A 27,300-nucleotide genomic window follows, 5' to 3' on the forward strand; every position below is an offset into this window, starting at 1 on the left:
TATTCATTGAAAATTCTATGTGAAAGACTGTGTTTATATATAGGGATTCACCAGGAAAGAAATGCACACCCAAATCCTGGCCTAGCAGAGTTAGGCTAGTGTAGAGGTTAGCAAACTAAACCCACAGGCTAACTGATGTTTATTATAAATAAACCACTATGCTCATTAGTCCCCATTTTGGCTACAACAGCAGAGTTGAAAAGTAATACCCTATGACTTTCAAAATCTAAAATATTATCATTTTTGTCCTTTTACAGAAAAAAATGGCAAATCCATTTTCTAAGGCATTGATTTAATGTTTTGGCATCTCAAGTGAAGAAATTGTTTTGCTATTTGTTTTTCCATTTGTGCCTTTGTTCATTTAACATTCAACAGGTATTTATGAAGAACATTTAACAAGCAAGTTGTGACGGTATGAGCAAATCATAAAACCCTCTGCCATCATGGAGCTCTCCTTTCTAGTGGGACAAGGAGCAGATTCTTAATGATCAATAAAATGTACCACATGTTAGAAGAAGATGATGGATGATGGTGGTGGTGGTGGTAGTGGTAGTGGTGGTGGTAGTAGTGGTGGTGTGTGTGTGTTAAGGCTTCAGGAAGAGGAGAAGGGTTACACATTTAAATAGATTACTCATGGTAGGTATAATTGAAAAGGTGAGGAAATAAAGCATGCTTTGGGAAAGTGTAGTTCAGGCAAAAGGAAGAGCCAGTGCAGAGGCTGAGAGGATTTTGCCTTGAATATTTAGGTGGGATTATGGAATTATGGATGAGAATGTACTGGGCTGCAAGGGTACTAGGAAGCTATTAGGAGGTGGGATCAGAGAATGGTCAGAGAGCCAGGAACCTTGGGTAGGCCTTATAGAACATTGTAAGAACATTTGCTTTCGCCCTGAATGCAATGGGAAGCTACTGGAGTACTCTGAGCAAGGGGAGAACATTGCCTAACTTACATTTTAAGAGGATCACTCTGGTATCTCTATTGAGGAAAAAAAAATCTATAGGCACAGAGGCAGGAATAGAGAGACTAGTGGGAAACCTGATGTGATGATTCAAACCAAAGATGATGGTTGGATTGGGGTGGTAGCAGTGAAGGTGAAAAGATCTGGTTAGTATCCAGACACTGAAGTTCATTCATTGCTTTTATTTAGTGAGCACCACTTATATGTCAGGAATTGTACTCACTATTGGAGATAGTGAGCTAAAGAAGCTGTCATCTCTCTCCCCATGGAGCTTCCAGGAAACTGATTTCATGCTTTGACATCAGAATTGGAGAATTTATTTGCTGTGTGTCTAATATGTGTATGAGTTTCAGGCCCAGTTTTCATGCTGTGTCTGAAGAGAAAACTCAAGAAAGAATGACACCAAGGACCTAGGATGAGAGAGGGGAAACACTGAAATATTATATAATACAAGTGAGGTGCTGAATAGAGTTCGCTGGCTATTATGTCAAACAGAGCTGGAACCAGAGAGAAGCATGGAAGGAGCCTTGGGCACAAAACATAGGCACTCATTCTCAGGTGGCAGCCTGCACTTGTACAACCCTGTGTGCTCCCTTAAGTTTGGAGAGGGAGAAATCTTAATTCATAACCACTGCCTCTCCAAACCCTCCTCCTGAGAAGCCTTAAAAACCCGCCTACAATAGCAAGATGGGAGTGCATAGAACAAAAAGTTATAGGACTGGGAGGACTGGGAGTCACCTTGTTCATCTTCTTCCTTGGACACTTAATAAGGCTGAGGGCCAGAGAAAGGATTCTCTCAGTAACTCTGGACATAGTTGCAGAGTGGAGATCACTTAACTTCCATGTTGATCCTAGATTTCCCTATGTCTTAAGAACATCTTAAGCAGTCAAACATTTTGTCTTTGGGAATTCAACCCCCAGCCACAACTGGAGCCATTGGATTTTGCATGTGTTTTCCAACATAGGGAGGTGGTATTGACCTCAGCTAGTATTTTTCTGGGCTGGCTTAATAGGGATGGATCAGGTGCATTCACTCCTGCAAAGTAGTTCAGTCCAGAGTGTTTGAGGTGGGACAGTTACCTCCCTAAGTTTCATGAATGTCTTTGTTTCACAGACATTGACACAAGATTGACTCAGTCACCAGGAAGAGGTGTTTTGGCTTTGGAGAAGTTATCAAGGTAAAATGGAAAAAGTCTAGACACCTAAGTCAGACAGATTGGGATGAGAATCTTGGCTTTGACCCTGAATATTGACACAGTTTTAAGAAAATTACTTTGTTTCAATAAGCCTCAATTTCCTTCTCTTTTTTTTTTACTTGACAATTTCTGTTGACTAAAATTCACATTATTAAAAATTCTTTTTTTTTTCTTTTTTTATTTATTTGTTCACATGTGCATATATTGTTTGGACCACTTCTTCCTCCTGCCCCCTGCCCTTTCCCTCTCCCCCCCACCCCACCCCACTTCCAGGCAGAATCTTTTTTAATAGGAAGGAAAAAGTACTCAACTTTATTATTGTGATAATTGTAACCAGTACAAAGTATGTGCTACATTATATGGCAAATATATGTGTTCAGCAAATGGAAACTAATCAATCAGAGGCAAAAAAGACCCCCCTAGTGCTGGCAATAGTGAACTCACAAAAGACTTGATAGAATGGAAGATTTCTGAGCAGAAGGGGTCTCCTGGAAGCCATTTAAAACACAGCACTTAGCAAGAGCATCAGTCTTTTCTGGTGATTTGATGTAATTTTCAGGGGACCTGTCCATTGCCCTATACTGTCCTCTCTCCTCTCTTTTGAAAAAATAAAGGTATCTTCTGTTTCCCCGTAATTTGATAAGGAGGAGTATTTTGGCTATGGTGTTGAATGGCCTACTAACTGAAGTGTCACTGGATGGGTTTGGGTTTCTATGGGTGCCAGGGGAATAAATTTATGTGATTTCATCAGGATTCTTCCTTAGGACAGGGTATCCAGGAATTTAAGATGTTCTTCAGAGGTCAGGGAGGTCAGGTGGCCCTGCCCTGCATGATGTGAAGAGCTTGCTGCAACCTCTCAGTGGCTGGAAATGGACAGAACAGTGAAACCTGACTCAATGAAGCTTAGTGCAGGCTGCTTGGACATGCATTGCTTGATTGTAATGATTCATGATGATTCTCCATCATATACCAGGAAATGTACCATATAAATGTTTTGTAAAAGAATGTGTGTCTAAATAATGGGAACCGGCACCAGCACTATTCTGCAATTAAATCATTGCATGAGGGGAAGATGGGGGCGACTGAGCCCAAGGCTGTGGTATGGCTGACTGGGTAGGGATGCCAGGCAAAGACAGTGGGATATATAGAATGGAAGAGAAGGAGAGGGAAGGGAAAGGAAGGGAATGGGAAGAGAGAGAAGGGGGGAGGAAGGAAAATCAGGAAGTGAAATAAAGAAGGGGGTGGAATTAACAAAAAGTGACTGTGTTCTTTGTCATAAGCAGCTTTATGTGCCATGTCTTACTTAATCTTTACATTAACCTTGGAAGTAGATTCTTTTACTTCTGTTTGGAGATGAAGAAATTAAGGTGGACCTGGAGATTTAACTTGGGCTTCTTGACTCCAAGCTCAAGTTCCTCTTACAGCAGAGTACTGTAAAAGAGGGTCTTGAGAAAGACAGCAGATAGTAAAGACAACACAGAGAGAAAGCTAAAGACAGAGAAGAAGCAGATACTAAAGGGAAAACAGAGGCATTAATGAAAGCACAGATATTGAGAAATAAAGAGAGTCAGAGATGTAAGGGAAAAAGAGAGACATAAAGCAGAAAAGAAACTAGGAAGTGAGAGGAGAGCATAGCCCTGACTATGAAAAAAGACAGGAATGAGATCAGCAAAGTGAAAATTATTGAGTTCAGCGGAGTGCACACATTATGTCAAATGGCATAATAATCTAGATGGATGGGACTACAAATAAGAATTCTCTAGTTTCTTGGGGGAAGTCAGCTCTGACCCTGGCCATCTGCCTGCAGCTGAGGTTGAGGTCACTCTGAGGAAGTAGCTCCTGTGAAACAGAACAAACATTGCATGCTACCCACAGGTTCTTTCATTTCCCCAAATGCTTGACTAGATAAAGGCAGAGTTCCCACCCTTCTCTGATCCCCTTGGATATCTGGACTTCCTGGTTTTATGACATCAATGACACGAGTAGGACACATAGCTATGGCACTTTGCAGTCAGATGTACTCTGGAAAAGCACTAGTCTTTTCATTTTAATTACATAAATGCAATTTGATTTTAAAGTCCTAAAGATAACTGATACTTGATGTATTGAGGGGAGAGAAAAATCAATGAGCCTCTTTTTTGGGGGGTGAGCACCCTTTTTGCAAAATGAACAATTACTCAGATTAATTTATATTGTGTACTTCACTTTGCTTTTTCAGGTTTTGTTTAGATAGGCAACAACTGCATTATTAATCACCATGGGTTTTGACTGGCTAATCATATATTTTATTCTCACAGCATTCTGTGAATTGGAGAGGACAGAACTTATGTTTCTCATCTTTTAAGTTAGAAAGACAAATCCCTGAAATATGGAATGGCTTGAGTAGGGCCACCTAGAAACTTGCAGGAAAACAGAGATCCAGGGACCCATGCCTTTGACAACTACATCACTTTATATCATGTGCATTCCTTTAAGCTCCACTAGAGGTATGGCAGACAGGTAGAGTCATCAAAGTGGTTCTTTTTGATGACACACAGGATTGTACTGAACCCATTTTTCTTATACTATGTAGTGGTGAACTCCTCTGGCTCCAGAGTCAAGTGAATCTAGGTTCAAATCCTGATTCTGTATCTTTTTTGCTGTGGGAATTGGGGTTAAGTCTTTTAATCCCTGGTGACTCCAGTTTCCTCATCTGTAAAGCCAGGACAGGATCAGCACCTGCTCACCAGGTATATTAAAGGCAGATTGAACACATCATGCTTAGCAAGTGCCATAAGTGTCTCTTTTAGCCTTTCCTGTTTTCCAAGTTATAACCAAGGAGTCCAGAATAATAGTCATGGCCAGAAAGGAACCAGAAGGCAACCAGACTCCCTAGCAATAATCATAGCAATTGCTGATAATATCTATGGAGCCCATACTGGGAATCAAGCGCTCTTCATATTGTTCAATGAAAAGGGCAGGGGTTATTAACTTGGAAATGAGGAAGCTGACTCTTGGTCAGAGACAAGAAATTTTGCAAAGTCACAAAGCCATTGGTTGCTAAATGCAGAGTTTAAACTCTGTTCTTACCCCCCAGGGCCTGTCTGCTCTTCTTTAAACTGTCTCTCTCCATGGATATTCACTTGGGTTTAGCATTTGGGAATGACTCTTTTGTGTAGGAAATTAGAGATTTTCAAGGGCTGGCTCCCCATACTTGCAGAAGCATGGCAGGATTCTTCAGTGCCATTAAGTCTTCTGATTCTGCCTCAGTGGACCCCTCTGATTCAGTGAAACAATGAAGCCCAGAATTTCCTGTTTGAGTTATGCCTGCTTTTGCCCTCCTCCTTTCTCTGCGTTTAGAAAACTCTTACTTCTATGGAGGAGGCAGGACATGCTGAGACAGCAACAGAAGTTCAGCAGCCAGTATGCCTGAATTCCAGAGCTGACTCCTATACTCTTGGCTTACTTAACCCACTCTGGGCTCAGTCCTCTAGTCTATAAAATGGGGCTAACAATATAAATAGCCTGCTTTTTTAGGGTTGTTTGGGGGATCACATGATTTAATATAAATGAAATACTTCCAACACTGCCTGCCAATTTCTTTTCATTTTCTCTCTTATTATTTTTATCTTCCCTCTTCCCCAGAGTGTTCCCTGGCCTTGGGGCAGAGCTCTGTGCTCCTTCTTTTGATTGCACAGCTTTTGCATGCATTCCTCTTTCTGCTCACACCACACCTGTGGTAGTGATGCATTTTCCTTCCAGCCCTCCTACGTGAGCTGATCAAGTAGCTGCTCAAAGACAGAATATCAGATGAATTCATCACTGAGCCCCTATCTCCCCATATGCAGAAAAATGAAGATGTACTAAAGAAGTAAAGTGTTAGGTATGGACCAGAGATGAGACAAGGTCCATGTAAGGGGGAGAAACACAGGACATTTTCACAGTAGGAAGCCCAGGAGAACTGTAGCCAAGAGGTGCAAATTACTAAATAGGGAGGAAGCACAGACAGAGGCCCCCTTCTGTGTTTCCAATGATGTTGGAAGTGCTGGCAGCAAGGACAGTGGTAACACTTTCACTAACTGAGAGCTGCTAATGTATCTGGCAATGTGGCAATTGCTTTTAATATGTTTTCTGCAATCCTTGTGACAAATTGAGTTGAGGGTGCCCATTTCCTAATGAGGAAACTGAGGCCCTGAGATGCGATGATCACTGGAGGCTGCATAGTGGTAGATAATAAATAGGTCAAGAATTCGACCTCACAATACCTTGACTGCCAGGCTGATGCCCTTCCCCCAATCAAGCTGACTCCCTTGGATCTCCATTTCTCTTAGTTCATCTGAGAAGCTTTGAGAATGCAGAAATCTGGAGGGCAAGGATGACTTAGCAGGGAGAGGGCAGCCCCTTGCCCAGCAGACCCAGCTCTGTGTACCTTTGTTAAGTATTCTTTCTTCATCTACCAGGGCCAGATCCTCCTGGTGGTTGGAGATTTTCAGGCTGTAGGTGAGATTTCTTCATCCATGTCCATCCTAAATCAGCCATGACTTTATGGGAAGGTTTTTTTTTTCCCTCTCAGACACCAATGTATAGATAATTGTGTGTGATTCACTCAGGCTACCAAAAAAAAAAAAAGGCCGTGAAACCAGTGGAGAGGGATCACCTGGCTGAGACCTGGTTTGGGGGCCTTTGTGTAACTTGGCTGGTGGTCTCTCACCCGTCAAGGCCACCCCACATGGGCTGAGCCAATGCCAATTAATCCCCATGTAGCCTTGACTAATGTCTCTAATCTCCATCGGCTCCAATCACCACCCTGAGCCACTGGAACCTTTCGGCCTCTGGTTATTTTTTTCTCCGCACTCTCAGAGGCATGCTGATGAATGGCAATGAAGAGACAACAGCTAATATGTAGGTGCACGACTTTGTCTCTTTGGAAAGAATGATGCTGAAATGTCTTACGCTGGGACTATGATGAAAGGAGGGATATCAGAGACACCCACATGAGGTTGCTCAGCTATCACCATGAAACCTCACTGAACAGATAAGAGAAACTGAGTCCCAAAGAGAGAGGAAACCTGCCCTAGGTCTCACAGCACATTTTACTGAGTAGACATCTAAAAAGTCTTCCTTCCTTCATGGAGCTCCAAATGATATCCTATTGCTATTTCACTCCAGTCATGTTCATCTGCTTCCCAAGCCCTTACTCCCCAAACCCCGAACCTCCTATGACCTCCCCACTCACCAGTCACCAGAGAGATGCTGACTTCAAGAGACAAGATCAGAGCATTAAAGGAGAATTAGGATTAGAAATTGAATAAAGTTTGGAAGAGTGTTAGGATCTCTGATTACTACCTACTCATTTTTCAGATGGGAAGACTGAGGCAGAGAAAGGTAAGGCAATGTGCAGAGGGATTTGTGTCATAGAATATAATCTTTGATGACACTGACAATATTCAAAAGCTGCTGTAATTATCTCATTCTGTTACTAAATAAGCACATGCTCACTTAAGTTTCCCTTGTCTCCTCCTCCCTCTCTCCCTCTAATCTCTCCAGTACCCAGGTTCTGTTTTTCTCACTGAGAGAGATCAAGGCTACAGGAAGCTTCATGGGGTCTGCTGGTAGATCCCAAGTGATGTAATTCTCACCAATAGACTCATGGAAATTAGAGTAGGAAAGGCACAGGGAAGGGAAAGACAGTGCCAATGATAGAAAGATTGATGACAGCCTTTCATGAAGGACTTTGAAGAGAAACTCTACGGTAAAAGCAGATGGAAACCACTGATAGCCACAGATGCAGTTGTTCTTGGAAAATATAACTGGCCAACTGTCTGCTCAGATAGGGAACACTGAAAATTGGCTCATTAATGACAACACTATTATATTAGTGTGCCTAGACAAGGTTGAGGGCTTGAACCAGGGAATTGCTATAGAGAGACAAAGTAAAGAATGGTGTGAATAAAACAGAAGTTAGAATCCATGAGATGCATGTGCTAAAGGTAAACAGCAGGCCCTAGTTTGGGATTTCTCTAAATTTTCTAGTTGGAAAAGGAAGTTGAACCATTATTTATAGAGATGGAACCATATAGGTTTGAGGTATATCACAAGCTTTTGCCATAATAATGCTGAAGAATAACTATAATATTGAATTGTCAACTACCATAAGGATTTTTTTCTCCTTCATTACTCTTCTGGATGGGTTGATCTTGGCAAACTTAACTGTATTTGACTCTAAGTTCTGACTGAATCTAGAATCTAGATCAGCCACTACTTAAAAATATTTTTCTTTTTACAAGAGGCCAGGGTACCAGAGAGAAAGCCTACCACACAAGCATATTTTCAGCTGTGGTTCTCATCATGTATTTTCTACCATCCCATTGGCCAAAGCAACTCACATACCATGAATACTCATATTAACCTGAATACAAAGAGTAGGGAAGAAAGTTTATTTTTCTTACAATTAGCCATGGCAAAGATGTGAATGACAAATACTTCTACTGAAAGATGAAGACTAGAAACCAATAAGTCTAACCATTCTGACACATCGAGTTTTCCTTCAGCAGTCCCAAGTCCCTCATTCTTTATGTCTTTTTCCACATCTCTTAAAACTTGTCTTAGATTGGGAAGTTTCTTAAAACTTGTCTACATAAAGAGTTATGACAGGGCCTTCGAGTAGTGAAAGAAATTGGAGTTTGGATGTTTACGATTCTGTTCACAACTTTGTGCGACTTCTACTCTCCAAACCTCAGCTTTGTACTCTTTGAAGTGGAGCCGATAACAATATGGGTACCAGAAATTATTTGCATAAGGTCAACGTGTGGTAGATACTCAGTTAGCTATAGTTATAATGCTACCCTTTGTCTTATACCTGGTGACAGAAAAATCAATACAAAAATCCATCAAGACAATCCTTACATAAAATATATGAATTTGAATAGGAATAATTATGAACAACAAGGCTTAACTTTTACTTATAGTGGGATTTTAAAACTAGCAGGATTATAATTTATACACAGATGGTTCAGAGGTTTCTACTTCTTCCCTAACCTTGAGTGTCAGATACATGATAACTGTCAATTTACAGGCAAATCTCCTTGTTATTGTCCTTGTGCTTATGTTTATTAATGTGATATTCATAGTGGCATAAAATAACATCAGCTTTGAAGACCTAACTGTGTGACCTTGGGCAAGTGAGCAGTCAAATCTGTGCTTCATTTTCTTCTTTACAATGAGGTTATTAATACCTTAGCACTCATCATGGTATGACATGCAATAACACATATCAGGTATCTTCTAACACTCATAGAAAAAAATCTAGCCCTCAGTAATGTTATGCCCACCTCTGCCTCATTACCATGTCCCTAGCCCTGAAGAAGTGAAGAAGCTTAAGGTGGCCTATTCAGAGTCTAAACAGAGAAGAATGCCATGCTTACTGCTCAGAGGGACCAGAAACATGTCTTTCCAAGCCACAGAGACAAGAAAAGTAAATAAGAAAATGAACAGCAGGGAGTGTCCCTGGCCTGTGATGATAAGTGATGACTGAGTTGGAGGCAAGTGAAAATGGAATCATTAAAGGAAGGCAGAGAGGGAGGAAGGGAGTCAAAAAGCCAGGCAGGCTGGGGAAAATTGCTTTGCATGTGTCCAGCACTCTCATGGACAAGACTGTGAGCACCTCTATGCTATGGAAACAGAAGAGGCAGCAGACTCTCACCTGTACCTCCTTTAGCAGGAGATGCAAGAGACCCAAACAAAAGATGGTAATGGTTCCAGAAAGATGAGCAACAATAATCTTAGAGATTAATTTGTACAAAATCAACAGATAAAGAAACTGCAGTCCCTTGTGCTTTGCAAAGTCATCCTTCATTCCAAGCACCATTTCTTTATTTTTTTAATTTTTATTTTTTCATTATTCATATGTGCAAACAATGCTTGGGTCATTTCTCCCCCCTACCCCAGCCCCCTCCCTTACCATCCACTCCGCCCCCTCCCTCTTCCCCTCACCCACTCGATGCCCAGCAGAAACTATTTTGCCCTTATCTTTAATTTTGTTGAAGAGAGAGTATTAGCAATAATAGGAAGGAACAAGGGTTTTTGCTGGTTGAGATAAGGATAGCTATTCAGGGAGTTGACTTGCATTGATTTCCTGTGCATGTGTGTTACCTTCTAGGTTAATTCTTTTTGATCTAACCTTTTCTCTAGTTCCTGGTCCCCTTCTCCTGTTGGCCTCAATTGCCTTTAAGGTATCTGCTTTAGTTTCTCTGCGTTGATGGCAACAAATGCTAGCTAGTTTTTTAGGTGTCTTACCTATCCTCACCCCTCCCTTGTGTGCTCTCGCTTTTATCATGTGCTCAAAGTCCAATCCCCTTGTTGTGTTTGCCCTTGATCTAATGTCTGCATATGATGGAGAACATATGATTTTTGGTCTTTTGGGCCAGGCTAACCTCATTCACAATGATGTTCTCCAATTCCATCCATTTACCAGCGAATGATAACATTTTGTTCTTCTTCATGGCTGCATAAAATTCCATTGTGTAGAGATACCACATTTTCTTGATTCATTCGTTGGTGGTGGGGCATCTTGGCTGTTTCCATAACTTGGCTATTGTGAATAGTGCCGCAATAAACATGGGTGTGCAGGTGCCTCTGGAGTAACCTGTGTCACAGTCTTTTGGGTATATCCCCAAGATGGTATTGCTGGATCAAATGGTAGATCAATGGTTAGCTTTTAAGTAGCCTCCAAAACTTTTTCCAGAGTGGTTGTACTAGTTTACATTCCCACCAGCAGTGTAAGAGGGTTCCTTTTTCCCCGCATCTTTACCAACACCTGTTGTTCGTGGAGTTGCTAATGATGGCTATTCTAACGGGTTTGGTGGAATCTTCTTGTGGTTTTAATTTGCATTTCCTTTATTGCTAGAGATGGTGAGCATTTTTTCATGTGTTTTTTGGCCATTTGAATTTCTTCTTTTGAGAAAGTTCTGTTTAGTTCACTTGCCCATTTCTTTATTGGTTCATTAGTTTTGGGAGAATTTAGTTTTTTAAGTTCCCTATATATTCTGGTTATCAGTCCTTTGTCTGATGTGTAGCTGGCAAATATTTTCTCCCACTCTGTGGGTGTTCTCTTTAGTTTAGAGACCATTTCTTTTGATGAGCAGAAGCTTTTTAGTTTTATTAAGTCCCATTTATCTATGCTATCTCTTAGTTGCTGTGCTGCTGGGGCTCCATTGAGAAAGTTCTTACCTATACCTATTAATTCCAGAGTATTTCCTACTCTTTCCTGTATCAACTTTAGAGTTTGGGGTCTGATATTAAGATCCTTGATCCATTTTGAGTTAATATTGATATAGGGTGATATACATGGATCTAGTTTCAGTTTTTTGTAGACTGCTAACCAGTTTTCCCAGCAGTTTTTGTTGAAGAGGCTGCTATTTCTCCATCGTATATTTTCAGCTCCTTTGTCAAAGACAAGTTGGTTACAGTTGTGTGACTTCATATCTGGGTCCTCTATTCTGTTCCACTGGTCTTCATGTCTGTTTTTGTGCCAGCACCATGCTGTTTTTATTGTTATTGCTTTGTAATATAGTTTGAAGTCAGGTATCGTAATACCTCCAGCATTGTTCTTTTGACTGAGTATTGCCTTGGCTATTCATGGCCTCTTGTGTTTCCATATAAATTTAATGGTAGATTTTTCAATCTCTTTAATGAATGTCATTGGAATTTTGATGGGAATTGTATTAAACATGTAGATAACCTTTGGGAGTATAGACATTTTTACTATGTTGATTCTACCAATCCATGAGCATTGGAGATCTCTCCACTTTCTATAGTCTTCTTCCATCTCTTTCTTCAGAAGTTTATAGTTTTCCTTGTAGAGGTCATTCACATCTTTTGTTAGGTTTACACCTAAGCATTTGATTTTTTTTGAGGAAATTGTAAATGGAATTGTTTTCATATATTCTTTTTCAGTTTGTTCATTACTAATGTATAGAAATGCTAATGATTTTTCTATGTTGATTTTATATCCTGCTACCTTGCTGTAGCTATTGATGATGTCTAGAAGCTTCTGAGTAGAGTTTTTTGGGTCTTTAAGGTATAGGATCATGTCGTCTGCAAATAGGGATATTTTGACAGTTTCTTTACCTATTTGTATTCCTTTTATTCCTTCTTCTTGCCTAATTGCTCTGGCTAGGAATTCCAGTACTATGTTGAATAGGAGTGGAGATAGTGGGCATCCTTGTCTAGTTCCTGATTTTAGAGGGAATGGTTTCAGTTTTTCTCCATTAAGTACAATGCTGGTTGTAGGTTTGTCATATATAGTTTTTATAGTGTTGAGGTACTTTCCTTCTATTCCTAGTTTTCTTAGAGCTTTTACCATGAAATGGTGTTGGATATTATCAAAGGCCTTTTCTGCATCTATTGAGATGATCAAGTGGTTTTTGTCTTTGCTTCTGTTAATGTGGTTTATTATGTTTATTGATTTTCGTATGTTGAAACACCCCTGGATTCCTGGGATGAAGCCTACTTGGTCATGGTGAATACTCTTTTTAATGTGTTGTTGAATTCGGTTTGCCATTATTTTTTTGAGGATTTTTCGTCAATGTTCATTCAGGAGATTGGCCTATAGTCCTCCTTTTTGGAGGCGTCTTTGCCTGGGTTTGGGATGAGTGTAATACTGGCTTCATAAAATGTGTTAGGCAGTTTTCCTTCCCTTGCTATTTTGTGGAACAGTTTAAGGAGGGTTGGTATCAGTTCTTCTTTAAAGGTCTGATAGAATTCAGCAGAGAATCCACCAGGTCCTGGACTTTTCTTTTTGGGGAGACTCTTGATTGCTGCTTCAGTTTCAATTTGTGTTATAGATCTATTCAGGTGATTAATTTCCTCTTGGTTCAGTTTTGGATGATCATATGTATCTAGAAATCTGTCCATTTCTTTTAGATTTTCAAATTTATTTGAATATAGGTTCTCGCAGTAGTCTCTGATGATTTCCTGGACTTCCATGGTGTTTGTTGTTATCTCCCCTTTTGCATTCCTGATTCTACTAATTTGGGTTTTTTCTCTCCTCATTTTAGTCAGGTTTGCCAGGGGTCTGTCGATCTTGTTTATTTTTTCAAAGAACCAAATTTTTCTTTGTATGGTTTTTTTTGTTTCTATTTCGTTGATTTCAGCTCTTATTTTTATTATTTCTTTCCTTCTACTTGTTTTGGGATTTGCTTGTTCTTGTTTTTCTAGGAGTTTGAGATGTATCATTAGGTCATTGATTTGGGATCTTTCAGTCTTTTTAATATATGCACTCATGGCTATAAACTTTCCTCTTAGGACTGCCTTTGCTATGTCCCATAGGTTCCAGTAGGTTGTGTTTTCATTTTCATTGACTTCCAGGAACTTTTTAATTTTCTCTTTTATTTCATCGATGACCCATTGTTCATTAAGTAATGAGTTATTTAGTTTCCAGCTGTTTGCATGTTTTTTGTCTTTACTTTTGTTGTTGAGTTCTAGTTTTACTGCATTGTGATCAGATAGTATGCATGGTATAATTTCTATTTTCTTATATTTGCTGAGGCTTGCTTTGTGCCCTAGGATATGATCTATTTTGGAGAAGATTCCATGGGCTGTTGAGAAGAATGTATATTGTGTAGAAGTTGGATGAAATGTTCTGTAGACATCAAGTAGGTCCATTTGATCTATGGTATATTTTAGATCTTGGATTTCTTTATTGATTTTTTGTTTGGATGACCTATATATTGATGATAATGGGGTGTTAAAGTCTCCCACAACCACTGTGTTGGAGTTAATATATTCTTTTAGGTCTTTCAGGGTATTTCGATGAAATTGGGTGCATTGACATTGGGTGCATACAAGTTGATAATTATTATTTCCTTTTGGTCTATTTCCCCTTTTATTAGTATAGAATGTCCTTCTTTATCTCATTTGATCAATTTTGGTTTGAAGTCTATTTTGTCAGAGATAAGTATTGCTACTCCTGCCTGTTTTTGGGGGCCATTGGCTTGGTAAATCTTCTTGCAGCCTTTCATCCTAAGCCTATGCTTATTTCTGTCAATGAGATGGGCCTCCTGTAAGCAAAAAATTGTTGGATCTTCCTTTTTAATCCATTTCATCAAGTGGTGCCTTTTGATGGGTGAATTAAGTCCACTAACATTTAGCATTAGTACTGATAGGTATGTGGTGATTCCTGTCATTTAGTTGTCTTAGTTGTTTGAAGGTTTGATTGTGTGTACCTCAGTTGAGGTTACTCTCTACTGTCTTGCTTTTTCTTTTCCTGTGGTTTGGTGCTCCCTGTCCTTTCCTTGGTAAGTTGGGTTTCACTTTCTGCGTGCAGAATCCCTTGAAGAATCTTTTGTAGTTGTGGCTTTGTGGTCACATAATGTTTTAGTTTCTGCTTATCATGGAAGACTTTTATTGATCCATCTATTTTGAATGATAGTTTTGCTGGGTAGAGTATCCTGGGGTTGAAGTTATTTTCATTCAGTGCCCAGAAGATCTCACCCCACGGTCTTCTTGTCCAAGCACCTTTTCTTTCCACTAAAACATGGTGCTGACCTGGCCTTCTTACCTAGGAACAAGAAGAAGAACTCAAAGGCCTATTATACTTTCATCAACAACAACAAAAATGTGCTAAAGATTGTGCTAAGGAGTTTTCAAATATGTCTCTTGAACTTTATAGCAGATGCATGGGATCAGCCTCCTTAGGTGAAAAGAATGAGACCCAGAAAAAGGTGAAGCAACTTAATTGAGATCATACAGACTCTAAGAGGCAAATGCAGATTTGAATCCAGAACAAAGTGATTCCAAGGCCCACATACTGAACCATTTCACCAGCTTACTGGTGTTATGTAATTAACAGAAAGGTGTTTACCACTTGGAAGTGGGTTGAAAGGCACCATATAAGATCTACCCAGATTGTTCAGAATCAAGGAGTTCTGTTGTTTTTATCCAAGAGTTTATAAAGAAAGCAGGTAACATAAAATGAGAACTCAATAAATAGGACTTAGAGGATAGGAGGAATAATATTTTAAAACCAACACAGCTCATTTATAGCTGATGATATGGGCTTCTAGTAACTAGAATGATGGAAATTCACTTAGTTGAATTCCTTTATGGGAACCACTTTAATGAAGAGATTAAACCTTTTTTTAAAATTTGCATTATTAACCCCATATAAATGTATGTTTTTAATGTACTGAAGGATATTTCAAATTAATTTTAATTTTTTTTATAATACCTGCTTAGAAATGTAATATTCTCATTATAGGAAAGTCAGAAATGTCAGAGGAGTATAAAGGATAAAAATTTGCTTTAGAAAGGGCTTCAAGGTTCACTGAAAGATTGATGCCATTAGAGTAGCAAAATGAACAGAGATTCTGGTAGCCAGGAACCCTGGATTCTAAACCTAGCTGGCCCAGAGGGTAGTTCAGGGATTTGTCCAAATCCCTTGAGTTTTCCAGCTTTAGTTTCCCATCTGAAAAATGAAACCAGAAAGAGCTGAAATAAAGGATCTTTAAGGGCCTCTCCTATGATTTGAAATAGAATCTCATTTTAGACATTTCATTAACACTGATGTTTACATCATGACAGGTACAAATACCTGTCATGGACAGAAGTTTCTTTTAGTCCCCTACAGACCCATAATAATTCTAAATGCATTCATCCTGAATTCATGACAATTATATTTAGATATTTCCTAATTCACATCCATCCATCCATTAATACAACAAATTAGCTGCCTACTCTTTATCAGCTACTTGCTATTTATTGGGATGCAGAATGGTTATGAAAATGTTCCTGAAATCAAGAACTTCCCAGTTTAACTGGGTGCTGTGGCTCACACCTGTAATCCTAGCCACTCAGGAGGCAGTTATTAGGAGGATCAGAGTTTAAAGCCAGTTCAGGCAAATAGTTGGTGAAACCCTATCTAAAAAAAATCCATCACACAAAATAAAGAGCTGGTGGAGTGGCTCAAGGTTAAGGCCCTGAGTTCAAGACCCAGTCCCACCAAAAAAAAAAAGAAAATCCTACTTTAGTATGGGAAACAGACAAGTAAAAAAATTTCCCTGTCCTACTGGGAATGACATTACTATTGTGAAATATGTCCCTTCACTTATTTGACATTTATACTGAATGGACCAGACAGTGCAGGAGGTACTGGGACACAATTATGAACAAGATAGATGGAACACCTTTTGTTAAGGAGACTCCAAGGTAGTGACAGTGTGAGAGAGCATAGGCATTCAAAGTCAGCATGCTAGCACATGTCCCAAGACAGCTATTCTTTGATAACCTGTACCCCTGGGATGTACAGGAACAGAGTTGGAGAAAGGACTCAGCCAGGGAAGGGGTTAGTAATTCTCAGCTCTGGCTGTCAGAGGCTTTGCATCTTTCAAGAAGGAAATGCTTGGTTGCAAATAGTGGAGAGTTCACTGAATCAGCAAAATTGGAGACAGGAGTCAATAAAGCCAATAGCAATGGCATTGATGGAGATCTTGCCAGACCCAGCCCACTGCTAAGAGTAATCACAGCTGACACTAAAACTGTCCAGAGGGCAGAAGTGTGGTATTCTGAAACGCAGTGCTAATGGCTAAATCTCCATGCACAGAACTGATGAACACTTACTCCAACCTTCTGTTTTGCAGCTGTAGAAATAAGGCCCAGGCAAGGGGAAATTACTTGTGTCCGTAGAGTTAATAAGTGAGCATAGACCAGAATCCAGGGACATGCTGGAATTAAAGGAAAAGAAGAAGAAACTAATTTATTGACCACAAACTCTTCTCTACCTGAGCTGTAGCCTTTACTCTTCACTAATTCAATTTGTTCTTCTATCAGCTCTGTGAAATAGAGACATTACTATCATTCCCACTCTATAGATGAGAAAACTGAGACCAAAGAAATGAAGCAATGTCCCCAAAGCCATACAACTAGACAGGAAGACTGTGAAGATTGAACCTTAGTTTGTCTTTTTCTTCTGCTATTTCCTATTCTCCAGGCACCCTTTTGGGGGCCCCTAGGGTGGATGCTTCTCATTTGCAAAATACGTATTTGTTGTGTGAGTGACAGTAATTAACAATCCATTCAAAGTCAAGGAAAGCTTGTTTAGTAAGCACACAGGAGGAAAGAGAAAAATGTAGCAGCATCCTTTTGCAGCATAGGTTTCTTATTGTCACCAATATTCCCAAAAGAGGGGAAGGAGAGGTATACTGCACCTTCTGTGGAGTCACTGATAGAAGAGATAGGGCCCTCGGCCCTTTCCAAAAGGAAGGAGCATCCTTCTTGCCCACCCCAGCCTGATTTCTTGCCAGGAGTAACCATTTTACCTCTCCCATTATGAATCACGAGGTCTTTGGTTTTCGGCAGATCATAAATCAGTCCTGGGAGTCCCGAGGACAAATTCTAGGACTTTTAATCTTTAATATTAGACATGTTTAAACTGGTGAATATTTCATGAAGGGGCTGTTGCATTTTAACACATCATTAGTGACTCCTACCCCTCCCCTCTTGGTAACTTATTCCCATCCAAATTCAAGGCTCTCAGCCAGTCCATTAAATTGCACATACTTTCAGCAGTCCCACTGGGTGGACAGTGCTGGACAAGATGGTAGAGGGGAGGGTTATAAAGAGTACACCTAGGAGGTGAACTTGCTCAAAATATACTGTATGCATATATGAAATTTTCTCATGAAATCCCCTTATACTTTTAAACAATCCTAAATTAAAAAAAAAAAAGGTAGAGAGCATTCCTGCCTGTGAGCAGCCCTCTGGTGATTAACCAAGTACACAGAAAAGAAGAAAGATAGCTGTCTCTATTCTGTCTCTCCTTCTGTCTTCCAACAATCTTGTGAATATTTCAAATACTCTAGCCCATGCTCCACTCCATATTCTCTCTTAGTACCATTTCAATTTGGTCAATGTGTGTGAATCTCAGGCTATTTGCTAAATGCTTATTTGGTGCTGGCAATTCAAAGATTAAGCAAAGTTGCAATACATAGAAAAATTTAGGTTTTTAATACTCAACATGTTTCATATAAGATAAAACATATAACATTTAGAGTTCAACAATAAAAGTAGAAAGGTTATTTGATAATACCCATCCTCCTTAGTATCATGTTTACCATGATGTTTTGTTTTGATTTCATGAAGTAGAGAAAATCCTGATTTACAAGACATGTAGTTACAAATAGCATAAGTTTGTTGGCATCTTGACTCACAGTCTCAACATTCTCTTCAATGAAACAAAGACAACAGGAGGTACTTTTTTCCCTGAGGCCTGTGTAAAATAAGTTAATGTGATGATACTGTCCAGTGTCCTTAATTCTAGCATGTGACATCTGAGTGTTTATCCTTCATTTTATTTTTTGATCAATTGATTTTTGCAGTACTGGGGATCTAACCCAGGACCTTGTAGGCAAGCACTCTACCATTTGAACTACATTCCTACCCCTTTTGGTTTTATTTTGATTTAGAGACAGGGTTTGTCTAACTTTTTATCCAGGCTAGCTTCAAGCCTGCCTCCACCTCCAGAGAAGCTGGGATTACAGGCTTGTACCACAATGGCCAGCTCATTTAAAAACAAAATATTAAAGACAGTTTAAAATGAAGCTTTTTAAAGGAAAATTAAGGGCTAAAACTGAAAAGTCCCTAAACCTTCCACACTGAATACATTTCTATAGGCATGATTTGAAAAGTCTTAGATCAGGCCAACCAGAATCACCATAGGATGAAAAGGCTTTATATGTATATATATGTGTAATCACCAGAAGATGGGACAGAGACAACACTAGCCTGGAAATTTGCCAAAGTCACAACAGATAATCATTCATTCATCTCACACTGTTGTGTACTAACTCTGCTCTAAGCAATAGGCTTGGTCAGGGCAGTTCTTACCAGTATTTCCCAAGATGTATTCCACAGAGAGAACACTAATCCTGTGAGTTGTTCCACCAGCAAGTCTCTCAAAGTAAAATAAGCCTGGGGAAAAGCATAGGTATCTCCCTCATGGAGAGTCTATCTTGGTAAAGCATCTGTAATCAGATGAGAAAAAAAAGACAATAAGTAATTGAATCAAAAATATATTCCATCACTTTAAGAAGTACATGGTGGGGTAGAAATGATTAATAGAGTGTAGGACAGAGAGCTTCTGAAAACTCTTCTAGAATTTTGAACTTTGTAGATATTCCAGAAAATTTGACATGCACTGACCAGCCAAAATGAACTTGGGCAATGGAGGATATATTTAAGGTGGTATGGAAAGCCCTGAAGTACTTATGCAACCACACAAAGAGATGGTTGGGGGAAAAAGATGGATAAGTAGATAAATAGATGGATGGATGGAAAGAGATTGAAAGAGAGAAAGTGGAAGAGAAGGAGAGGGGACAAGAAAGGGAGATAAGGAGAAGAGAGGAAAACAAAATTTAAAGTTTTAAGTAAAATACCTGAAACAAAATAAAACCTGGAGACTATAGGCAAAACCAAGTTTTCCAAAAATGTACATCAAAACCTTCTTGGAGGAGGCGGCATTTGACTTAAGGTTTATACAATACTTATTTACTCATGTAGAGAGAATTAAATATTTTAAAATTATACTTGTACAGCAAATACACTCTGTAATTATTTAATTATTTGAAAACATATCCTGCATTCATAGCTACCTGGTCACTTCCTATTTTCCTCATCAAGCTGTCAACTCCGTCAGACACTGGGTTTTACCTTTATTTTCTGTGTTTCCAGTGCTGAGATAAGAACTTAGCAGTTTGGCCAGGACCTGTTGAATAAACAAATGAGTGAGTGAACAAATGAGTGAGCACATGGATAAACTCTGTATTGCCCAAAGTGGCTGATGGACCCAAACAACCTTTTGGGTTGACCCTTTTCTAAAACTAGGCAGCTCACTTTATTTTCCAGGAAAACAAAGGAACCAAAGAACAGCTTACTTTGGGAGGCCATATTTTACAAGATCCCTTTCTCTTTGCTTACAGGAGAGTGCAGCTGTCATGAAGGCTACGCCCCTGACCCTGTGCATAGACATCTGTGTGTGCGCAGTGACTGGGGACAGAGTGAAGGGTGAGTGACACAGGACAGCGGGACTAGAACAGTGGTGGACCATCCCTATCTTCTCTATTGTGTTCCCAGACACCCAAAGCTACTTGACAAAGAAGAGTTCTTCTCTGAAAGAGACAGAGCAAAAACCAATGAGAAGTGAAGCTTACATTCTCACTGACTCACACTTCCATATTAAAAGTACATGATTGATGAATCTTCTAGAGAACAAAGGCTGACATTTACATCATCCACCCAAACAGGAAGTAATCAATGCGTACTCCCTTAAGTGGACTGAGGAGAAATCAGGCTTTTGTACATGAACTCACAAATGGATAAGTGAACTTAATAAAAGTGTTGAGCCTTTCTATAAAGTGGAAGCATTCCTTTGGAATGTGAAAGGTTATCCCCAATCATTACTTCTATTGAATTTGGTTGTTTGTACAGCTACACTTGAGCAGTGCCATATATGACTCCAACTTAATTCTGACTAATGTCATCTCCTCTCACATTTTCTTTCCCTTTCTCTGTTTGTTCCACAGACCGTGGCCTTACACAACCCTTGAGAGGGGCTATGATTTGGTGACAGGGGAGCAAGCCCCTGAAAAGATTCTCAGGTGAGTTGACAGTCTTTCTGAGGCATGGTGATGGGGAATAGATAAATGTCCAGTAGGGAGGTGTGTTCATGCATCCTTAGAATATTGATTCTGTGTACCTCTGAGCTGCATTGAGCACAAAAGAACTCTCATGGGCACTAATTCACCATCATGGCCCAGGTTGCTATGGGAATCTAATTCCTACTTATCTGGCATATAGACTTATAAGCTCAAGTACAGTAATTTAAAAATATTCTGTGACCATAGAACCTCTTCTGAGCACCTAAACAAAATCTTGTATAAAACTTCAATATTTAAGCAGATAAAGACAAACAGCAAATTAAATGGTGGACCTGAGAATTAGACATTGGTTTGAATTGATTTGGAGTCCATGCTCTTAACTTCTGTGCCAGAATGTTCCTGCTGACTTGGCAGTCACTTGTGGAACTCCTACTGGGTATTAGGACTATGGGGAAAGGAGGGCTGAAATAGTCCCTATCTTCACAGAGTCTACCTTTTACTAAGGAAAAGAAAACCTACCAATAAAAATCAAAATCAATAAAGGGGCTAAATGATGAACAGATTTAAGAAATGACCGCCCAAGTCTGGGAAACCTGTGCACCATTGTGCTTTGGACTATGTGGGGGATTTGGTTGGGTGGAAAAATGAGGAACTGTCCTAGAATGGATGGGAAGAGGGGCCCCTTTTTGTTTGCTCTCTGCTTCCCAGGGAGTACCCCAATGGAAACTCTTACATTGCAGGTCTACTTTCAGCTTGGGCCAAGGCCTCTGGCTTCCGGTGAGCAAAAGTTTTGTGGTTCCACCGGTGGAGCTGTCCATCAACCCCCTGGCAAGCTGCAAGACTGATGTGCTCGTCACGGAAGACCCTGCAGATGTCAGGTAGGGAAGTCGTCTCGAGGACCCCAGAGTCCTGGAAGTCCTTCTATTTCAGGATACCAGGAACTCTTGGAAAGGAGTGATATCTGTGCTATTGATGCTGGCAGCTGCCTGGTGGATGTAAAGAATACTATGAAATCCACCAGGCTCCTAAACTCCTAAAATCATCCTCTATTGCTGTGCCTCAGTGCCTTACATTTCAAGTGCCATTGCTCTTTTTGGTTTTTTTTTTTAAATAAAATATAAGATAGACTAACATATTATCTTGCTTATTGTACTCAGCGAATTTATCATAGAAAAAAATCATTACTTTACAGTATATTGGAGAGTCACGGAAGCCAAAGTTTGGAGGATGCAATGTTTTCTCTTGTGACTCTGGCACTGGGAACAAACTTTGGGATAATCCATGATATCTAAATGTTCAAGTCAAATCTTGTTCTTTACTTATGAAAGGATAGAGACTGTTTCTTTCCTTACATGTCCTGCACCTTTTAAGCTAACTTCATTATAGGCTTACTCTGCTGCGTTCTAATTAGTTGCTTACACATCATTCTGTCCTATTATGTGGTCCTCAAGGTCAAGGAAAATAACTTATTTAGTTTTTTAATCCCTGGTTCCTAGTATATATTGGAAAACTACTAAATGTTTATTGATCTAATTAAGTCAGGGGTCTTAGATCTGATCTTAGTACTATTATGGAGCTTTCAAGTGGAGGGTTTTTTTCTTCTCAATTTGATTAAAGGAAGCCTTTAAAAATTTTGATGTCACCAAAAGTCGACTCAAGTTTTACTTCTAAGACTGGCTTGCACACAGCTTATTGGTTTGTGAACTAAAATTAAAACATGGCATCACTGACTACCAATGACTGTTATACTATTATTCCATGGCTGTGTTTGAATCATTCTGAGTTAAGATATTGTTAATATGTCCATGACATCTAGATCGAAAGCCCCAAGAACCAGATCTCCTACTTTGCGATAAATTTATTCTCAGCTTGTCACCTTTCACTTAGAAGGATGAGCCTCGCATGGTTTGTTATGCTATGTGTTTTCCAAAACTGGTTGCCTGAAAAAAGAATAGAATAATAGAGAAATAGCATTTTTGAAAATGAGGCCATAATTTCTAAGAACTAAGGAAGTAAGATGGTTTTGCACACACACACACACACACACACAAAGTTGATTCATGGAAGATTATAATCATTTCCATTTTTATAGAATTGAAGTAGATGAACTTGAGAAAAGCATGTGTTAACATCTTACTACATTACATATTTTAAAGTCAGATCAAGGAATATTTGGTTGAAGGACCACTCTCAGACCTAATGACCTTATCTGAAATCAACTGAAAAGCAGCCTCTGCTAGCTTTCCTCAGAGTTCTGTACTGTTGACATTGCATTCATGATTTCAGAGAAGATACAGCTGTCAGACTGGCTAATCATTACTCACTCTGGAGTTGCAAAGGGCTGGGTGAGAATACCTACTCCACCATGTCTGAGCAATATGATCTCACCCAAGTTCAACCCTATGTTTTCATTTCTTTTCTGTAAAATGAGAGTAACAATGGCTTTTCTTCAAGGAGCATAATGATAATAGCTCATACTCCATGGATCATATCCTACATGACAGATACTTCACTAGTGTTATCTCACTACATCTTCAGCCCGATAAGGTGATATATTATTTTTATTTTACAGATTAAAAATTCATAAACAAGCAAATAAGTAAACTTGAGGCATATGTGATATTTTTACTAGTAGTGAAGCCAACTTTCAACCCCTGATCTGCAAATGTAGATGAAAAACTGCAGTCATTATCATTTGAAAAGATCCACATTAGGTTGATGGAGTTTTCCAAGCTGCACTAATAAACCATGTTTGACATGACTTTGCCCAGGCAAGCATATCATGAGCATTTAAGGAATTAATAACTTCCAGTTAGGTAATATGTTAGAAATTAATAAATAATAGATCATAATTATAGATAGCCAATAATTCTGCCATGGAATTATAATACAGAAATTAGAGGAAAGGTTGTGTGGAAAAGCAAAGCCAAAGGGAAACACAGGTAAACACAGGTAGGATTGGAGAGGAAATGTTGGAAGTACATTGTAAGTTGATATTTTAAGTCTATGATAAACTTTTGGGAAAGTATGGCACCCCTAACTATTGGAAGCAGAGCAGCTTAGTGGTTAAATGCACAGATTGTCACCCACCAACTAAACTTAAAACAACTAATAATAACAAACATTCATGAATATATGAAGCAAATGGAACTTTGATATCCTTATTGTGGAAATGGAAATTAGTATGACCACATATAAACGTGTTGAACAGTATCTACTAAAGTTAGACATATACCCATCTTATAACCCTTCATTCCCCCCCTAAAAATATCCATCAACAAAAAGTACATAAATGAGTTTTGGAGTAATATACAAGGAACTCCATTAAAGAAGAAAATGAGTGAACAAAACAACTCTATGGTGTACCATGAATGAATCTAACTAATATAATATTGAATTATACAATCCAGACACAAAAGAATATGTATATATTTATATAAATATCTTAAAACCTTGTTTTACTAATTAGAAAAAAACTACTCTTTACTGTTAGAAGAAAGGGAGGCATAACTTTTGGTTGATGAAGAGGCATTGACTAAGGGGAAGTATGAGGGTCCTTGTGTGATGAGTTCTTTCACTTGGTGGTGGTTATATGCATATTCTTACAAACAGTGCATCAAGTTGCACATTTTGCTTTAAGTACGTTTTACATTGATTAAACATAAAGTCTCAATCCACTAGATGCTTACTGTGTGAGCTTTTCTGTGGTAGTGTTTCAAAAGATAATGGAGATAGGCAGTTTTTTTTTTTTAAATCATACAAAGGACAGGTGAAGACATAAAGTCTATTATTTAAAAATACAAGCTATGGAACCCAGCTGAACCATCTGAGTTTAAATCCTCATTCCACTACTTGCTTACTATGTAAGCTTTTCTGTGGTTGTGTTTCCACTTGAAGATAATGGAGATAGGAGGTTTTTTTAATTATACAAAGTACAGGTGAAGATTAAGTGAACTGATACATTTAAAGCACTGCATTTGGCAATGGTTAATTCTCTAGAGGTGGTTTTATTATGCTTATTACAGTAGTGTAGTGACTTTTCTTCTTTTTCTCTTTTTTTGTTCTTTTCTCTTTGCTAAAAGGCTGTATTCAACTGATGATGCATTTTATAATCAATTGTATCTTAGTTTTGAGGGTTTGCACTAATCTCCATGTCATGAGATTTGGGAAGGACTTAAATGAGTATGTACATTGTATTACAGTATGTCAGGTTTGTGGCTTTATGTATATGAGGTATGTATGGAATGCATGAAGAGTCACATGCAGGGAACACATTGAGTGCTTTAAGGGGTTGGAAAAGAAAGAACAAATTCCTGATCAAAGGAATTAAACAATTATTTCCAGGAGAGAAAATATTAGTAATTAAGCATGAATTGTAGATAAGGTATGGTTGTGTAGAATGTAAGGTAGGAGGAAAGTTTCAAGTTCCAGGGGTTGAAGGGCAATAGAAGAGAACTCTCACCTGGACAGCTCCTGTTCTCTAACCTGTCCTAACAGGAAGATGCTGGCAATGAGATTTTTGGCATTGGAGTCACAATTGATGCTGGCTACAAGGTAGAGGAGCTAAACTTCATGTAGATTCCTTTCAATTTTGGAAAAAAAAGTATACGGCCCCTCCCATGTGCCAGGCACTGTGCCAGGTGCCTCAGGAATAGAGATGAATAAGGCCCATCTCTGTTTTCAGGAGCCTTGTGGCTTAGCATGGAGCCTGAAACAAGAGACTAACTCAAGAGACAAAATAAGTTACTTGTGGTGAGGGAAACATGGCAAACAACACTTATTGCTTCATACTGGGCCTTCTTCACAATTTCAGCTGGAGTTGGTTCTTTTAAGAGGAATGTGAGACTAGTTATTATAGTTAGAATAATAATCATCCACAAAGCTCAGCTTTTGGAGCTCCTCAGTGATTTTTCTATGATCTTAAATCAATGAAAATGAAATGGTGAAATGCTGTTAATTCCTGAACAATGTTGAAAGAATAATGGGATATCAGGGTGCAAGCTGGCATTGCTCACTTGGTGATCATTTTCACATTGAATTAGTTCTGAGTAGAATTAAAAATGGCTCCTTGTTCTTTTACCCTTTCAATTTCAAACATTGAGAATTTATTGAACACCTATTATATGGCAGGATAAGTATTTAGAGTTATAAAAATTAAAACAAGGATCTCAGTGTATTAGATTAGACAAAATCCACAAACCAGCAGGTGTACTTTGTGATAGTTGAAGACGATTGAGGGAAATTTCAAGGCAGAGAGATGACATAAAGGTGGAGGTGATCAAACTCACTTAGAGGTGAAAAGGAAGTTCTTACAGAGAGGAGAACCTTTGAGACAAATTTTGAAGTATCTAGGAAGTCACTAGGCTACTGGTTCTCAAAGTGTGATCCCATAACCATTAGCATCAGGATTACTGGAAGCCTGTTAGAAGTGCAAATTCTGAGACTGCACCTATAGTAGACTGAATGATCCTCAAAAGTATCAGAGCATAATCACTCACACTTGTATATATTACCTTATTTGGAAAAAAAAAGAGCTCTTTACAGATGTTATTAAGAATCTTAAGATAGGTTGATTGTCCTGGGTTATCTGGATGGGCCCCAAAACATAAAAAGCACCCTTATAATAGAACAGCAGAAAAAGATGATTTGAGACACACAGAGGAGAACAGAATGTGAAGGAGTGAGACATTGGCATGGTGTAACCACAAGCCCAGGAAAGACAGAGCCACCTCAAGCTAGAAGAGGAAAAAGCCAATTTATCCTCCAGAACCCTCACAGGGAGTATGACCTTTATTTTGACCAAGTGATACTGATTTGGGTGGCTATTCCAGTTTGTGTGATTTGTTACAGAAACCACAGGAAACTAATACTAAATCAAATAATATGGAGGTTAGCCTAGCAACCTGAAGGAATAAGTACTTGGGTGATTCTAGTGTCACTAGTTTTAGTACAGATTACTAGATAACAAAACAAGGAATAAAATAACATAGCTTAAATTGGAAACAAAAGCTATAAGGGGTTAGGAACTCCAGTGACCATGTCTTTGGGCATAGTAGAACTGACATGTTCTCAAATGTTGCTAGGACTTGGTATTCCTGGCTCTTTTCATCCCTGATAGCTGGTTTTTCTCTGAATTGACTTACTTTTCAGGCACACACTTGCCCTGAGTTTAACATCACCATGGAAAAGAGATGATCTGTTTCCAAATGATGAAGCAGTATCCCTGGTTCTGCATAGTAGCCATAAGAGCTCACTCTTATACTTCACTGTTTTGGGTTAGATCATTAAAATTACATAGTATCCATTTAATACATGAGGAAATTGAAGCACAGAAAAGTCATACAACTTTCCACTCTCACACATCCAGTAAGTGGCAAAACCAGGATATGAATCCTGAGAGCCTGACTCATGGATCCATAAGTGGCAAAACCAGGATATGAATCCTGAGAGCCTGACTCATGGATCCATAGTCCTTATCTCTAGGCTGTGATGCCTCCGTTTTGCCTATATTGGGAC

The 27,300-nt window shown here is 39.0% G+C and overlaps 1 protein-coding gene across 4 annotated transcripts in view; it reads left to right on the forward strand.

Annotated features, from left to right (window-relative positions):
• The window catches only part of Astn2 (astrotactin 2), an 888,234-nt gene that overhangs the window by 401,930 nt on the left and 459,004 nt on the right, over positions 1-27,300 (forward strand). For 3 of the 4 annotated variants that reach the window (XM_074051155.1, XM_074051153.1, XM_074051154.1), the window contains 3 exons: positions 20,107-20,191; positions 20,710-20,784; positions 21,525-21,662. In XM_074051155.1, the coding sequence (XP_073907256.1) occupies positions 20,107-20,191; positions 20,710-20,784; positions 21,525-21,662 (298 nt within the window). The remainder of the gene's footprint in view (positions 1-20,106; positions 20,192-20,709; positions 20,785-21,524; positions 21,663-27,300) is intronic. The other variant, XM_074051156.1, reaches the window with a different exon arrangement.

This window comes from Castor canadensis, chromosome 13 (assembly GCF_047511655.1).
Source record: "Castor canadensis chromosome 13, mCasCan1.hap1v2, whole genome shotgun sequence".
NCBI lineage: Eukaryota > Metazoa > Chordata > Mammalia > Rodentia > Castoridae > Castor > Castor canadensis.